Source organism: Balaenoptera physalus (genome assembly GCF_965194825.1).
Source record: "Balaenoptera physalus genome assembly, chromosome: 4".
NCBI lineage: Eukaryota > Metazoa > Chordata > Mammalia > Artiodactyla > Balaenopteridae > Balaenoptera > Balaenoptera physalus.
The window spans coordinates 133,275,194-133,293,227 of NC_138891.1; the positions used below are offsets into that span (position 1 = coordinate 133,275,194).

An 18,034-nucleotide genomic window follows, 5' to 3' on the forward strand; every position below is an offset into this window, starting at 1 on the left:
ACTTCTGAGCTGATCACAGCAGACCACTAACTTGATACAGTGTTCTCCAGTGTGGCCACACCAGGATTTAAACTCTGACATGCTAGAAAAAGCTTTTCAAAGCCGCCAACCTTGCATCACCTTCTCGAACCAGGCAAGTTTAATTAGGGATACCAGGTCCACTCCAGCGCCCTCCATCAGAATCCAGTGGTCAAAAAGGAAGGAAGGAGAGACCACCAAGTGGTACCCTCTCAACTTCTTCCACATGCGTCACTTTCCACTCAACAAACAGCAGGAGACAGGTAGAGAGAGTGAATTGTGTGCTGCTTGCTTTTTGCCTGCTGGGGATGCTATAAATACTGTATAAAGTTCAGTGAAGGGAATAAGCAAAGTTCCTGCTGACAGAGGAACATAATCAGCAAAAAGTGCATTTTGCATAAGAGCCCCTTTGAGCGCACAGTTAAGATGAAGCACAGGGCTTCATTATGTATTTAAATAGATCCAGCTTCAATTATCCAACTGAATGGAGGATACTTCGTGATTCCAGATAATCAATGGTTTACGTGAGTGGCAGGAAAAGGGAAATTCATTTGAAACAAGAGAGGTACTAGAGAACATATGCCAGATCTAGGAAAGTAAAATGTCAGATAATTTGAGTTTATAGAAGCACAAGAATAATTGTAAAGTAGGTTGAACTTCTTTTTTCCACTTTAAGAGAACAAAAAGGAGAAGGAATAAAGTTATGCATTAATTTTAAGAGGCTAGGTGGGAATGAAGTTCCTGTGTGAGTTCCTGAAAAGTCTTTTTTCTCATTGGTCCTCTGCTTAACACATTTTAGAGTTTTATTTATACAAGACTTAATTAAACCATCAGTGTTAATACCTATAAAGAGAATGACAGATATGACCCCATAATTGTAATCTGGGGCTCCTCTCATCCACTGGAGAAAGTCATGTAACTGGGCACCACTCCCACCCTTACCTCCCAACCTCTCACCCACCCAAGGTGAACTCTTTCAAGAATAAGACAGGCTCCAGACTCCAGGAAGCCAGACACAAAAAAAGAAGGAACTGTTTACTGCAAACAAAGGAGTACAGGGAAACCTGACCCACTGAGTGGCCATGGCAAAGCTGAGTAGCCCCCAGAAAAGGCCAACAAATATTATCAACTGGACCCGCTCCACAAAAGGCCTCCCAATCTGTTCATGCTGTCATAGCCCCCAGCAGATGACAATGTGCACTGATGAGATCCAAGCACTTCTTTTTCTCATACTTAAATGTGGTCAGACAACTAAGGATCACCAGACATCTGATGAAAGCCTCCAGCATAAAAGGCAGACACCAAAGCACATGGATGAGTTAACACGGTGACTGTTATGCATGAGGCCTAGAGAGAGACAAGATTGAAGCAGGAGGATATAGGGCCAGCGGAGGGCAGGCTCCAGGGGGAAAAAACAGTTCTGATCAACTCTTTAATGAATTGGAGATTTAGAAAATATTGTGAAGTAACCAGAAATAAGCAAATTAAGAAGAAGAAGAAAAAAAAAGATAATCATTAACTACAGGCAAAAAACAAAATGTTGTTCAAGAAAGGAAATAAAATGATAGTACACTATTTGGCTCAGCAGCTAATGCTATTTATACAGTCATACAGCACGGTGACATCAAAACAGCATAACAGGGACTACCGATTTAACCCCAAATTTTCATGTAACCATACAGAAGATGAGGAAAGGAGAATGTGTATATAATACAGCTAGATATTCATCTATCATAACAGAACATCACTAGTTCATGTCTAAGGTCAGTTAAGAAATAGTATTGAGACAGGCTCGGACCTGGGACCCTTTGCTGCAGTACTTGCACCTGGACAAACATCTCCACCAGCAATAGAATACAAAGTAACTAGAAGGGACTAAAAATAACTGCATACAAGTGCACTTGGAGCAAATTATGAACAATACGATACAAAAAGACCAAAAACCCAGCTGCCACTTTTGAGGTGTCAGGAGCAAAAGCAGGGTACTGTGCACGATCCCTGCACATAGCACCACCAAAGGTGTGGGCAAACCACCCCTCCTGCCCGACCCATCAATCCATCCCCACCCTCACCCCATTTAAGGGTCAAGCTTGCCCCCCTTCAGAGAGTGAGCAAGGGAAACTGTTTCTTGTTTCTCTCCCTCATGTTGCCGCTCAAGTCCCAGTAAAGCCTTGCCAGAACTTCTCATCTGGCCTCTTAACCAATTTCTATTGATTAAGGAGTCCAAGAATCCTGGTCAGTAACAGTATAAGCATACTGATGAGAAATGAGAGTAAATGCAAGAAAAAGCAAACAAACAAAACAAAACAACAAAAAACACAACCAGTTAAAATAGTGGAGTACAGTTGCTTAAGGGAGTGAGGATTGGAAGAGAGGGTAAGGAAGTATGGGAAGAGAATTTCACTTTAATTCTTTTAAGGTTAATTGAATTATTTAAAACTATGTGTTCAAAACAGAAACAGACTCACAGACATAGAAAACAAACTCATGGTTATCAAAGGGGAAAGGCAGCAGGGGGCAGGGGGGTAAATTAGGAGTTTGGGATTAGCAGATACAAACTATTACATATAAATTAGATAAACAACCAGGTTCTACTGTGTAGCACAGGCAACTATATTCGACATCTTGTAATAAACTATAATGGAAAAGAATCTGAAAAAGAATATATATATATATATATATATATATATATATATATATATATAACTGAATCACTTTGCCGTACACCTGAAACAAATACAACATTGTAACTCAACTATACTTCAATTACATACATAAATAAATAAATGAAGCTATCTGTTCATACTGACTTAATTACAAATTTAAAATATTGTAAAAAGGAAGAGGAATACTGTTAGTAACATTATTTGGATGATACCTAACAGTATACAAATTATATGTTAAAATCTAACTCAGCCACAGTTATATCTCTGCACTGTACTTTTAACATATGTGGAGAAACCTCTGAACACACTAATAGTAGGGCATGCACTGCAAACAATTACCAGCCCTGTGCATCATTTTGCACTTCAACATCCATACTCTCCCACAATACTCTCAGCGCAGGGCCAATGGCACCTCATCCTTTGAAAAGGCCCCCTCTGGTACCGGGAATGGGCAGAGTCCAGGAGGGACCCCATTCACTTTCTCTCCTTCAGGGAGCTCTCTGATCCTCTATCCCAAATGGGGCATTAATAAGATGCCCTAAGGAGCTCTTGAACTTGAGTCTATGGCTCGTGGGTCATATCTGCTATTTCATTCACCAGATGGCATGAGACTGAGCCACCAGAATGGTGCTGACAAGATGATCTGGGTTGAGTCCAATTCTTTACAGAGATTAAAAAATTTGGCCTGGAGTTCCACACATGTCATCGGTGACCCTTCTTCACAACTAACTTATGCCAAAACCAAAGGTAAATATTTCTAAAGTGGCTGGTGAGAGGCAGGGAAATGATCTACAGTGATGAGAAAACAGGACTTTAGCTAGAGACCAAGTCAACACTTAACAAAGAGAATACAGACCAAACATTAAGTTTGTCATATCTGTAGATAACTCTAAGTTAGGAGGGATATAAACATCAGGGAAGATCAAATTAAGATCCTAGATGATATCATTAGAAGGACGAAAACCACAAAGACAAAATTTCAAAGAGGTAAATCTAAGTTCTGCATTTGGACTTTTCAAAAAATCTATTAAAATAAGATGGAGAAGACCTTGATGCTGAGGGTTTGATAGACCACAAGCTGGGTATGAGTCAACCGTTTGTTGTGGTTTCTAATAAATTAAGGAATTGACACTAGCATCATGGAGGAAATGAGAGGAACAGGAACTGAAATGCAGGCGGCACAGGGCGGAACCTGACAGGGTATCAGGTTCTGGAACACGATTACAAGGGAGAACCTCAAGGAGAGGAACTGAATCATAGGGAGACTGGCTCGGAAACCTCAAGCAGGGAGACCTAAACAGGAGACATGGCGGAGGGAAATGAGAGCTGTTTTCAAGTATTTAGAAGGTTATGAGAAAGAATAAGCAGGAAAGGCTTACTTTAAACTCTGGGGGAGAATATGGAAGCAAAGGGAAATGGCAAAAGTCACCGGAAAGAACGTATTATCTCAACATGGCGAAGAACTTTCTAGAACTTGGAGCCAACTAACAAAGTAGATGGTTAAAGAGCTGGGAGCTTCCCAGGAATGGAAGCTGTCCAGCTGTCCAGGCTGACCAGCTGTCGGGGGCCTTGCAGAAATGGTGCCTACTTACGAGGGAGGCTGGATGTTAATCTACTCAAGTCCAAGATACTAAATCCTTTCTAAAGTCTTTTCTACCAAGTCCACTTGATGCTCCTCGTGAAAGAGGATTTCCAGATTTTTTTCCTAATCTGGCTGCCCTTGTCCAGGGCATATGCCAATGACCTTCATCGAGTCTGACACATAGAACCAGATGTGGCATTTGAAGATAATTCCCCAGAGCATGATAAAACTCAAAGCCTTAGACTTTTCAGAGAAGCCGCACTCAACTTCTGTAAAGATACTTGGGGAACTAGTCTCTTTTTCTTATAATTAAAATGCTAACTATAACATTTATTGAGCATTTGCTATCAGACACCTGACTTGAATTATCACATCCAATCCCCAACTCAACATAAAGATATAAATACTATTCTTTTTGTAAAAGGGTCTTTTTAAAATATGCATGCTATAAAAATTAGGAGTTTGGGATCAGCAAAAGAAAAAAAAAAAAATATATATATATATATATATATATATATGCATGCTGTAGCCTCATACAAGTGACATTCTTAATGATAAGAAACATTCTATGGAAAGGCAATGACCCCTTAGAGATAATATTTTCTACACTTCTTTAGATATATAATTGCATATGATTTTCTACCCAATCAGGCATCATTCTTACTCTGCCTGCTAACTATGTTCCCAAGGCATTTAATATAGGAATTTAAAACTAATATTAGGATACGTTACCATAAAAGTCACTGAGCTTTTTGGAATTGTATGTAACCTCCTCCCGTAATGGATGAAGAGAGGGCCGAGAGGAAACTGTACTTTGTAGGTGATGGGTGCTATTTCTGGCTTCCAGTTGGAGGGAAGAACGTTAATTAAAATAGTTTAAATGCAGGAGCTATAGCCTCCCTTTGCAGACAGGGTAGCACTTCTTCTATATAAGCTGCTCTAACATTCATGCCCATTCCCACCCCCATCCGGCACACAAAACCCCTTTTCTACTTCTGCTGGTAACATGAATCTCCTTTCCATGGGCAAATCTGAATAACAGCATCAGATCAGAAGCATACGAGCTCTGGAAACTGTGTGCACTGAACTGAGCCCTGGGGCTGGAATAACCTACAAATTATTTCCATAATCGTGCTTGATCTCCCTCGCTTTAGCCTCACCCCCTACACACACAGGTTCCTTTCAAATTCAGCCCCTCCAGAGTCATGTGGATTACAATAAGTAGAAAGTAGAAAACGCCCCATGGATCCCAAAGAGCAGTAATTTCCTCTGAAAAGGTTCATTTTGTGCTCTATCCCACGTAAGTAGCATAAAAATTTCACCAAAACAAGAGGACACAGAGGTTTTCATGAATAAGGTCCTATGTTGCCACAAAAGAATTGTATTCAATGTGACCTAATGGGTATTCAGATTCTATTGGCAATTTTATGGCCAGGAAAGTCCTTTCAAAAGGAATTCACGTCATGGGTGTGTAGGTAAAAAAGAGAGTATCCTGAAATCAATGAGATTATCATCTAACCTGTATAATGAGGCAAGAATGGCCAAAATCAAGTTACAGTTTTGAAATATTCCCAATGAGTGGCTTAATTCTAAGAATGAGAAAAAGTCACTTTTTACTGTAATCACTGATTCTTGCCCATGTTCTTCTTAGGGTAAGTAGTGATAGTAATGGGATAAATAATATACTTAGACAATAAGGGGCTTTGGCGAAAGAGAGGCTTGGTTTGAATCCAGCCCCAACATTCAGTAACTGTGACTTGACATCCAATCATTAGCCTTTGTAAGCCTTAGCTTCACAAAAGGGGGTACACAATCCACATCTATTGGTCAAAATATGGATACACAATCCAACTCACTGATTTCTGGAAGAATTAAGTGGGTTCACATTGTAAAACACTTTCAAGGCAGTGGCATACAATAAGGGCGCAGTAAAAGATAACTGCTGATATCATAATAATGTTATTATTGTTGTTATTGTTAGAGTAGTTAGGCATTTCCTCATTTGCAAGATATCCCATTAATTACTAAAAAGCTATGCTAGATTTGGAAACACAATGGTTTATAAGTTATATAGAAGAATATTTTCAGGAAACAGAGCATGTAGATTTTTTTAATAGGATACACAAAGCACTACCCATTAGGGAGTGCTTGAGAAAGGTAGACTTGAGAAATGAGACTACATTAAAATTTAAAAGTTTTGGTATAACAAAGAATACCTTTAAGAGAGTAGAAGGCTAGTCACCTAGTGGAAAAGGATATCTGCAATGCATATAATCAACAAAGAGATGATATACAAAATATGTAAAAAACTGCTATGAATCATCAAGAGAAGAAAGACAACTAAATGGAAAAATAGGCAGGAGACTGAAATAAAAACTTCACAAAAGATGATATTGAAATGGTCATTAAACCCATAAAAACGTGCTCAACTTCACACTAATAGTTTTAAAAACAAGATCTGACAATAACACGTGTGGACAAGGATGAGGAAGAACTGGAATCCTCCTAGGCTGCTGATGGGAGCATAAATTATTTCAATAATTTTGGAAACTGACAGTATCTAGCAGACTTGAATGTGTGCATATATCCCATGACCCAGCAATGCCAGTCCTAGGTATGTACCAAAAGAAATGTGGACAAATGTATCCTGAACATAGAGAGAAGAATGAATACTCACTCATAGCAATACTGCTCAGGATCCCTACAAACTGGGGTCAACTCAAATGTACATATGGAAAGGTTGCCATACATCCCAGTTAGCCTAGGACTATTGAAACTTATGCCTATTATCCTGGCGTAATTGTTAATAGTGCTGCTATAACTCTTAAAATTGTCTAGTCTCTAAAGTGTCCTCATGAGTCCATCAGAAGCAAGGGGAGAATAAGAAGCTCAAAAAGATGATCCTCCATAAAAGCAATAACAACACTGGCAAAAATTGTCAAGATGGACTTTTTCAGAACTCTGGAAATTAAGTCTTGTGACTTAATTGAGGTGCATTTATTGAAAAAAAAAAAAAAAAAGGCTGAATCTCAGTAACAATATTAAGTATAAGGGTATCTTAATGCACTATTCCCATCATCATCTCTCTATCTCCACATTCATGTGAAAACCAGCAGTCTGACAGCAACTGAAGGGGGCAGAATGGGTTTGGAGCTCCCCCAAAACACCATTCTCAGAAAAGTCATTATCTGACCTGTTTAATACTGCATAAGAAATCCCCATTCACAGGGCTTGTAGCTATTTGACTTGACTCAGAACTCATTCGTGTACACAACCCTTTATTCCAGGCATGTTTGTAAAAAGCAATCAGTGACAACTGTTTAATATCACAGTTGCCTGAGGTTGTGGTAACAGTTGGGGCAAAAAAGAGTTGACTGAGAAACTTTAGGAAAAGCTGGGGAGTAAGATATCCATAGTCCTCAGAATTTAGAAGGTCACATACATGCACAGAACTGTACACATGCTCAGAAAACCCTGAGAAGGCCCTGTGCTCACCCCTCAGACTGATCTTGAGGCTCTGTGCAAGCAGAGGTGAAGACTACGGCAGAGCTGTAAACTAACTGCCTAAGTGTTGAAGAGGTACATACAGAGGTCCTTGGGAAAGAGTAAGAGATTTATTACTTCTGGGCACTTAAGGTAATCTCTCCAATCATTAGAGAATATCAGTAGTGAAATAAAAATTATTCTCTTTTAAAAAGAACCAAATACAAATTCTAAAGTTAAAATGTAGAATAACTGAAGTGAAAAATTCAACAGAGGGGCTCAAGAGCAGATTTGAACTGGCAAAAAAAAAAAGAATCAGTGAACTCGAAGTAGGTCAACTGATACTATTCAGTCTAAGGAACAAAACAAAAAGAGAATACAGTAAAATGAACAGAGTCTCAGAGATCTATGAGACACAATCAAGCATACTAACTTAAACGTAACAGGTGTCCCAGAAGGAGAAGAGAGAAGAGACATGAGCAGGAAGACTATGTGAAAAAATAACAGCTGAAAACTTTCCAAATGTGATTCAAACACGTATATACATCAGTACATCCAAGAAACTCAATGAATTCCAGGTATAATAAACTGAAAGAAATCAATATTTAAACATATCATAATCAAACTGTTTAAAGACAAATATAAAATCCCCAAAGTAGCAAGAACAAAGCAACTTATCTATAAAAGGGATCCTCTTAAGATTAACAGGTGATTTCTCATTAGAATCTATGAGGGCCAGATGGCAATACAGTGATATTTTCAAAGCACTGAAATAAGACTGTCAATCAAGAATTCTATATCCAGCAAAACTATCTTCAAAAATGAAGGAGAAATGAAGACATTCCCAGATGAACAAAAGTGTTCTGGCTTAGATAATATAATACACGTTCACTCTATTCAACCAGTAAGCTGCATGTATTCATGTAAGGTTGTAGGGTGCTAGAACCTTCTGTTTCTTGTCCTGGGTGGTGGTTACTTTGTGACACTTCATTGAACAATAAATTTATCTTTGTGCATTCTTCCTTATGTATGTTTTACATCATAGATTGAAAGAAAGAAAAAATACATGCTTTTTGACTGTTCACAAACAAAATTACTACTTTATATTTCTTACTTTAATTGCCCAAATGGAAATAAATATAGGGGACAAACCCAGAAACATGGTGAAATAACCTATTACTCTCTGCCATGCCTTTATTCCAACTCTCTCTGTGGCATGGAATATCCTCACTGTCAATTTCACTCAGTTCATCCCCACTTTTCCTTTAACATTCACCGTCAAGGTTTACCACATCACAAAGATCAATTCATTCTAATGTCTGTCTCCCATATTATATGTGAACATTTTTAAGTGTAGAAACTGTATCAAAATATCTTCTTGGTATTCTCAGTATCACTGTGCATAGCACATAGGAAGCATGGAATAAAGTCTTGAGGAATTCCTGTATTATGGGAATAAATGAAGAAAGCCTAACTAACTAACACCACAAAAAGTGTATCACAACTGACCAAACTCAAAGAATTCCCTATAGAAGCAAATGTTAACCCTGAAGTGATAAGCAGGTTAGTATTTTTTAATACAATTAACCATCAAACTTCAAGAACTTTCAGTACAAAGTTCTGAAAAGATGAGGAAGAGAAACTGGTTGGGTATAGCTAGTCATTTCTGGGATGTCATGATTTTACTTTATGAGTAATATTAGAAGAGAACATATTATGATGAAAAATTTTGACAGTGCAAATCATGTCTAAATTAAGGAATTCATGATCCTTTCTCTAAAGTGCTACACAAATGATATCGAGACTACAGTGAAAAATCCTTCAACCCACACCCCTCCTCGGGCGTCACTGTGGAGGCCTCTGGGTGAGTTCAATCATTCCTGGAACTCAGTATAGACGTTTATTTTGTCATTCATCGTTTTTGTTCCTGTAATGTGCAAAAGATAGAACCCACCACTCAAAGGAAAACAGGCTGAGGTACATGGGCAGGAGACGGAGGTATCTGGTAAGAGATCTGAAATGCTCTGCAAAGGAGAAGCCCAACAAACCTGAAAAAGGAAGGCATCACCCAGGGAATTGCTGAGGCAGAAGACGAAGTCCTTCTTGGGGTGTTCAGGCACGGCCTGCACGATGCTGTTCTCCACCCAGACGGCATGCTTGGGGATGCTATTGTGGTCTATCCCAGACCTGCCATCGCTCTCGTAGAAAAAGAGCGTGCACCCTGAGGAGACAGAATGGGGGTCCGCGTGAGTATTTGGTGCTCATGCAACAAAAAAAGTCTGTAGTGGAAACTGTTGCTTGTGCCCTGTTACCAGGAAAGGGCTGGAAATGAGTGTGAAACCTAGGAAGTAAAGAGAATGGGGCCATGCTTGTACTAAGTCTTGGATGGGCTTGGACAGAGACTTTTTTTTTTTTTTTTAATTGAAATATAGTTGATTTACAATGTTGTGTTAAGACTCTTAAATCACAGTTTCGTCATTCATGCCCTCAAGTTCTTTAAGATCTTACTTCCTGTTTTAGAATGTGACAGATATCCTCACAGGCATACGGGGGTCTGGTGGCTCCTCTGGCCAGTGGTGGCTGTAAATTCAGCTTCTCAGGCCTGAACAGCAAGCACCGCTGAGTAGGACCGGCACCAGTTCTGTCCCACTGGAGTTCCTCCCACTATGTCTCACAGGATATGCAACCAGGGAACACAATTTATTGGGTTTTTTGACTACGCCCTTGGAGAAAACAAAATATAACACTGGCTTTAGGTGCTTTCAGGATAAGAAAAGAAATGACAGACTTTTAGTCTCAGATTTTTTCTATAAAATGTTTTTCTAGAGATCAGCCATGTCCTTGTCCCTCCTGGAAGAGGAAATGCACGCACACATATGAAGGCCTGGGGGAGGCCAGAGGCCTGGTCCACACTTAATTATACTGTGAAACTAAATGAGACAGGAGCAATAAAAACCTCTCCTACATTTGTGGCAAGGTGGGTTCAATACATACCCTCCGTCATGGCCTACACGTGAGGCACACTTTATTAGTAATTACTCACTGAGCACTTGCTCTCAAGTCATCATTTCAGGGGAAACCTGGGCCCAGCTTTCTGACTCTTTAACTTCAACATAAGCCACTTGGTCCGTCTTCAACATCTTCCTTACCACAAGCAAGGGCCACCGTTTATGCGAATCACAAAGACTTCCAAGTACAACCTACTCGCCTGCAGTATGAACTTCAGTAAAGCAAATTTGTAACTGACAATGTAGAACGATGGGGATCAATGGAAAAGTCACATGAGTGCAAAGGCGATTTTTCCTAGCCCGTAATATTTCACAGGAGCATGTAACAGCTGCTGGATGCAATGTCCCCCAGCACAGCCGCACGCAGCACGCTGGCACACAAGGCCCACTCGTTTCACAGTGTTTGCCTTGGTACAGCCTGACCGTGGGCTCTGCCTAAAAGTCTATTGCACGGTGTTCCTGAATTTCATGGTTTTATAACTATTGTCCTTGTCTCCATAATTCAGGAGTTTCAATTCTTCCTCTAATCCATTCAAGTTATATTCACTTTTTTTTCTTAAGGTTGTACATTTTCTGTGATATTTCTTGTTGGAAATTAGGAATGTTACGAGAGTAATTTTAGTAGGGTTTTGTTTTCTATTTTTTTAAGTTTTGGAGTAATAAGTTGCTTACATAAAATTTAATTATATACTTATGGAGTGTTCTGCCCTGACCCTATTTTTCTTTTAATTCCTGTTACTTTGAAGATCTCAAGTTTTTACAGGAACACAGAGGTCACATTCGGAATCACCTATACCTCCTCTTTCCAGTCTTAAGCTAACATAGATTCAGAGACACAAAGAGAAAAGAAATGGAAAGGGGAGGCCCTTTTCCTCCAAATCCGAGGTTCCTGAGGTGGGGCAATCTTGCTGAATGAGGGACATTCGGTGAAGTCTGGAGACATTTTTGGTCGTCACAGCTTGGGGGTGGGGAACAGAGGGAGGTGAGTAGCGGACAGAGATGCTGCTAAACATCCTACAAGGCCCAGGACAGGCCTCATGACAAAGAATTATCCAGAAAACGTCAATAGGCCTTCGGTTGAGAAACCCTGCTCTAAGTAATCCTTAGGACTAATATTACGCTAATGATGAACAGATCCTTAACAGAAAAAGAGCAACACAGCTTTACCACAGTTTGAGAACAGGGACTGAAGCCTATAGATAATAGATACGGGGCATCCACACACTGAACATCGTATGTCTTCCCAAATTGCTGTTTTCATAATTTTTCAACTTTGTTTTACAATCGCCCGTGACGGTGGGTGGTTAAAAATCAGCTTGTACTGAATTATCCACCTGTTCCAATTTTAAGACTAACGAGAAGCAGCAAATCTGGGAACCACGTGGTCCCTGGTAACAGGTCCATTTACCTTCATCTTCACTTGAACATAATCTGTATGCTTTTCAGTTGTGGACGGAGACACTCCAGAGATTAATTCTAAATAAAACCTTTTTTTGTAAACGGAATTATTCTGTCAAAAGTGAAAGAATCTTTGGAGAATCTTCTAGCCTACGGTTCCCAGGTACTCTGCTTTTTATTCCTCCATATCCAAGCCCAAGTCAGCAGCAAGCCCTGCCTTTGAGTGGCAAGGACAAGCCCCGAGTCTGTCAATATATAATGGGACCTGTCAGGAGTAAGAAGCAAAGGACTCGGCGGCTCTGTGCTCTGGGCCTGGATCCTGACAGACTGTGTCACTCAGATCTGGGTCACCAAGAAAGTGAAGCCTCCCTCCTCTAATGGGCGTGTGGGTTGAGCTCCCACACCTTGCCTTCCTTGATCCTTTATTCTCTGAAGGAAGAGCAGAAACAAAACACCCCCGCTTCCAGTCCCAAGTAAAAAGTCACCTAATTATTTTTATTCTACGTCACTAACAGTGTTATTCTCATATTTAGTGTAAGAATCACCTGGGAAGCCTGTTTAAACCACAGGTTCCGGGCCTGTCATGGGCTGAATTATATCCCCCCAAGTTCCTATGCCGAAGTCCTAACCCAGGGCCTCCGAATATGGCTGTATTTGGAGATAAGGTCTTTACAGAGGTATTTAAAATTAAACGAGGTCATAAGGGTGGGCCCTAATCCAATATGACTGCTGTCCTTATAAGAAGAGGGGATTTGGACATAGACAGGTACAGAGGGAGGACGTGAAGATACTAGAAGAAGACTGCCATTTGCAAAACCCAGGCCTTAGAAAACACCAAACCTGATGACACCTTGATCTGAGACTTCTAGGCTCCAGGACTGTGAGAAAATAAAGTTCTTTTGTCTAAGCCTCCCAGTCTGTGGTACTCTGTTATAGCAGCTCTAGTACAGGGACTAATACAGCGCCCCACCTCCAAACTGTGAGATTCGGCAGGTATGGATATAACCCAGGAAGCATCTCAGGTGACCGTGACTGCAGGTGGCCTTCTAATCATGTTGTTAAAAACTCAGCATTAGTTAACAAAATGAACAATAAGATGGGCTGCTAAAGGGAACAGAGGTTGCAGCGTCCAGTGGTGTGTGGACATTTAGGGGAGGAGCAGAGAGCAGGGCCCCTCAGACATGACCTTGTAGTGCCTCTAAATTAAGCCAAGGCAGGTCCCGCGTGAGAAAGAACAGTAGCAGTTCTCCAAAACGCTCCCACAGAACGAACATCTGTGTTTCACAAGCAGAACCATGACATCAAATACACTTTTCCCAATTCACAATGGAAAACTAAAAGCAAAGTGTGCTGTGCGTATGTGTAAACTGATAGAATGTGCTCAAATTCAATGTTCCTATTTCACATGTGTGTTCAAAATTTCATATACACTTTATATAGACTATATTATGGTATTTGATTTAGCATAGAAAATAAAATTTAAAGTTTAATATCAGCAATTCCTGTGATTTTCCACAGAAGATACTATGGCTGCCAGAATTCCACATCTATTCAAACTTTGAAACCACTAAGGTAGACTTTCCGAATGAGAAAAGGACATGAGAAAGAACCTGACTCTTCCTAAGACATCCTTGGAAGTGGAGCAACAAGATGAAATAACCCAGCAAGTCTTGAAAACTAGACATGAAGAGAAAGACAGCATCCCACCCTAAACATGCAGCAACATTAGACACACAGGCCCTTGGCAGTAGGGAAAGCTGCCCTGCACTGGCTGTCAAGAGGAAAGACTCCTCTATGGGACAGCTGGTTGTTCCCCAAAACACACAACCCCCTTTCTTCTGCAGTAATAGAAACCCCAGTGCCAGTTGGGCCCATCCCTGCCTCCCTTGCAGCTAGGCTGGACTCATTTCTGGCCAATGCGATGGAAGCAGAAGAGATGCAGGCAACTTCCAGGTTGTACCCTCAGTGCAGAGGTATACACCCTCCACTTCCCCCATTTTTCCGCTGGAACCTGGACCCGTTGGTGAGCCATCCTAATTATTCAGACTAACACAATGCTCTAGGCACAGTCAAGCAACGACAAAAGGAATTCTGGCTTCTGGATGACTTAAGAGCAAAGAGTCAGCCCATCACTCTTAGACACTCCACCTCTGCTAGGTGGAAGGGAAATAAAGTTCTGTCTTGCTTGAGGCACTGTCACTGTGGGTCTCAGTGACATGCAGCAAGACCTACAGTCTAATTAACATGCTCCCTTTCTGTTTCACCAGGTACTGAAGCAACAGCTGGCAGCATTAGTAATGGGGCCCACCCAAACCCTGCTTGTCCCTGGGGGGTTTACACCACTGCACAAGAGCTCTAGGCTGTTCCATGCCTCTAGGATTGGTTGTTCCACACCAGCCACAGTTGGCGAAATCCGGTATCAGATGGAGTCACGGGTGCACCACACCAGCTGAGCCCAGGCTTCTTCCTCCTGGACCCATCCTTCATGCTTGTTAACCTGTCTAACCTATCCTGCCACGTACTAACCCTGCTTCAAATCCAGCTTGTGTCAAAGATTCTAAGCGGTCTTGAGAAGTGTTTTTCTTTTTAAGACACAGAGCTCACAAATGTGTTACAATTTCTACACTACCAAGAGATATGCAGACGTGCAAAAATGCATATACATACTTCTAAAGTGTGTGTAAAGCGATAATGAATAGCAAGACGTAAAAGTATTATGCTTACTAATGAAAAGAAGACAATGGTATATAGATATACCATTGTATATAGATATATGTACACGTATATAGATATATATCTATATATATACACACACTCAAATATTCAAAGTCTGACCATAAAACAGTGACTTTTTCACAGACATAGATGGCTCAGACATTCCATTAAGCACTGGGTTGAACCCTATGAAATTAGCAATATTCCATCATTTTTTACCCCCAAAATGACAATTTCATAAGATTCAAACCAGTGATTTTTCCCTCCAAAACAGTCACTTCGGGAGGCACATGTTTTGGAATGATTCCAAAAAAATATTCTTTTGGAACTCAAGCCTTTCAAACTGTCAGGAGAACCAGCTGTATATATGAGAAAACTAGACGAGAGCCTCCAATAGCTTAACTGTGAAACAGTAAAGAAAATCAAACATTGGTGGAAAAGGAAAATGGGGAGTGACTAATCAAGGGACATAAAGTTTCAGCTCGATAAGATGATGACGTTCCAGGTGTGCTGTACAACTGCGTGCCTTAGTCAACGATACCGTAACGTACACCTAAAACGACGCTAAGAAGGTGGATCTCACGTTAAGTATTCTTACCACCACGACATAAGTTTTGAAATTAGCATGAGATAGAAATCCCATGTATCTGAAGAACATCACTTGCACAGGTGCACCACGGAGCCCAGGCCGTACCCAGCGCTGCAGGAAGGACGCTCCCTCCCTCACCTTTCAGGGACACCCAGTAGTGCTTCCACTTCCTCCGGGTGGCCGACTCCACCTTCTTGTTCTTCTTGTGTACCAGGAAGTTCTTGACTGCCAGGGCTCCGGCCTTACGCACTGTGCCCTGCGTGGCCGTGAGCAGGATGTCCGACTGGCCCGGGGAGCTCAGGGTACCGCTGCTCTGCTCGTCGCTGTGCGCCGAGCCGGCCTCCTCCAGGCTCTCGCTGTTGGTGGTACTCATCTCCAGCTCCCGTCGGAAATTCTCGTACACCCCCTGGCGGGCTGCATCCCCGGTGGAGCTGCTGCCGCTGTCGCTGCCCACAAAGGCGCGGCCGGTGGGGGGTGAGTAGCTGGAGTTGGTGGCATTGGATCGCCTGGACAGGAGGTCCGTGTCGGTGGCGGCCCCTTCGATCCCACTGTCGGCAAACTCGCTACCCTCGCCCGCATTAACATCCTTGGGAGCCAAAAGGGAGAAAAAAAGAAGACATGCATCATGCAGAGAAGTAACCCAGGGGCTCCTGTCGGTCCAGCCAGGGGCTGTGTAGCTGCAGGCAACCCCCACAGGGCATCGCTGCTCCCAGCCTCTCCTGGACCAATCACTCCTCAACCCCCTGACCCGCACACACCCAACTTGCCTGCAGGGCAGCTCAGGAAAACCATGAAGCTGCCCCGGTATGAATGCCAACAATTTGGAATGTTCAAGAAACATTTTTTAAAAAGCAAGCAAGATGTCAAAAAACGTATCGATTATCTGACTTAGATAATTAGGTAATTGGCAAATCAGCTATTGAGATGCTCCCACTGCCCTGCTGAGAGAGCTCAGCGCCCTCACCTTCATCAGCCTGCCTGGAGCTCCAGGAAATTCTGCTGGCTGATTAGTTATCCCAGAGGTAGGGGGTTCCAAGGGATAATGAAGTCTTTACTGATAACTTTTTTTTTGTTTGTTTAAACAAAGGGCCTAGTTAGGAGTCTATACTATAGTCTGGTGACTAAAAAGATAACTAGTGTACCACCTCGCCCACTCACCCGGCAAGGACCCACAGCCCAGGAGCAGGGAAGAGTCCTCAGGCTCCAATCAGCTTCGCTTCTTGAAAACAAGCAGCTTCTCGCTCCACATTGAGCTAAAAAAGTCTGTGGGGCTCACAGCTCCAATGCAGGCTCTCCAATTACCTTGCCCTTTCAAAGCTGGGACGCTAGGAGCCCGAAGCAAGCTACCCACCGCCCCTGGGCCAAGTGACAGCTTGGGGCACTGCCAAGATGTGGCGGGTATCAATTCCCAGTTTAAAAACATTTGGAACTTCCAAAGCACTGCCCCTGCTCTCATGTTGAACATTTCCGGGACAGGCAGATCTGTTCTTAAATCAGAATCTTAATTGCTCTGAAGTGCTAAAGGCATTTCCATAAACAGTAATTAAATAATGGTAGTCATCAAGGGAGGATAATGACGGCAGTATTGGACAGCACAGCTCGACAGTCTCATGGACAAGAAATTAGACTGGTTTTTCTCAAAGGGAGAGAATCGGAATGTGAGTCTGACATAGGAAGAGATGGCAAAGTAATATGTGGTTTGGGGGCTTAACCACTTGTGAAGCCTTTAGTCTCATAAATAGTTAATTATGGTTTGAAAATGTAAAAATGAACGGGCTATTCCGATCGCCGTATAAATCAATGCTTTGTGTTCAAATCTCTGATGAGAGGCAATGGCGGGGTGGACAGAAGGAGCCAAGCCACATAATAATATCATCCTGCACGAGGCCCAAACAGGTGTTGTGCCCATGTCTCCGCACATCTCACCTGGTCAATTCTAAGTTAGGGCCCTCAGAGTTCACTTGCGTCATGAATAGGTCCTAAGTGAGCAACTTAAAATGGGCATAGCCAGACATGAAAACAAGCAAAGGAGACACAGAAAGACAAATACTGTATGATTGACTTCTATGTGGAATGTGAAAATGTAAAACTCACAGAACCAGAAGGTAGAATGGTGGTTGCCAGAGGCTGAGGGCCCGGGGAAATGGGGAGACATTGGTTAAGGTTACAAACTTTTGGTTATTATAATAAGTTCTGGGGATCTGATATACAGCCTGATGACTCTAGTTAATGATACCATGTTGTAGCCTTGAAATTTGCTAGGAAAGTAGATCGTAAGTGTTCTCACCACGGGGGAGAGAGAGAGAGAGAGAGAGAGAGAGAGAGAGAGAGAGAGAGAGGAAGGAAGGAAGGAAGGGACAGAGGAAGGGGTAATTATGTGAGTGATGGATATGTTAATTAACTTGATTTGGGTAATCATTTCACACTATATACATATATTAAATCATCACATTGTACACCTTCAAAAAACACAAAAACACACAACAAGGAGTACAGTGTGCAAAGGGTAGAAATTTGGCAGTGGAAAAACCTGGCAAATACCACCTCGGCCAAGGGCTCAGGGTTAACTGGGTGT

At 41.7% G+C, this 18,034-nt stretch overlaps 1 protein-coding gene across 15 annotated transcripts in view; it reads right to left on the reverse strand.

Annotated features, from left to right (window-relative positions):
• The window catches only part of TIAM1 (TIAM Rac1 associated GEF 1), a 400,429-nt gene that overhangs the window by 102,756 nt on the left and 279,639 nt on the right, over nt 1–18,034 (reverse strand). For all 15 annotated transcript variants that reach the window (XM_082459733.1, XM_082459738.1, XM_082459732.1 and 12 more), the window contains 2 exons: nt 15,598–16,045; nt 9,798–9,970 (listed from right to left, as the gene is read on the reverse strand). In XM_082459733.1, coding sequence (XP_082315859.1) covers nt 9,798–9,970; nt 15,598–16,045 — 621 coding nt within the window. The remainder of the gene's footprint in view (nt 1–9,797; nt 9,971–15,597; nt 16,046–18,034) is intronic.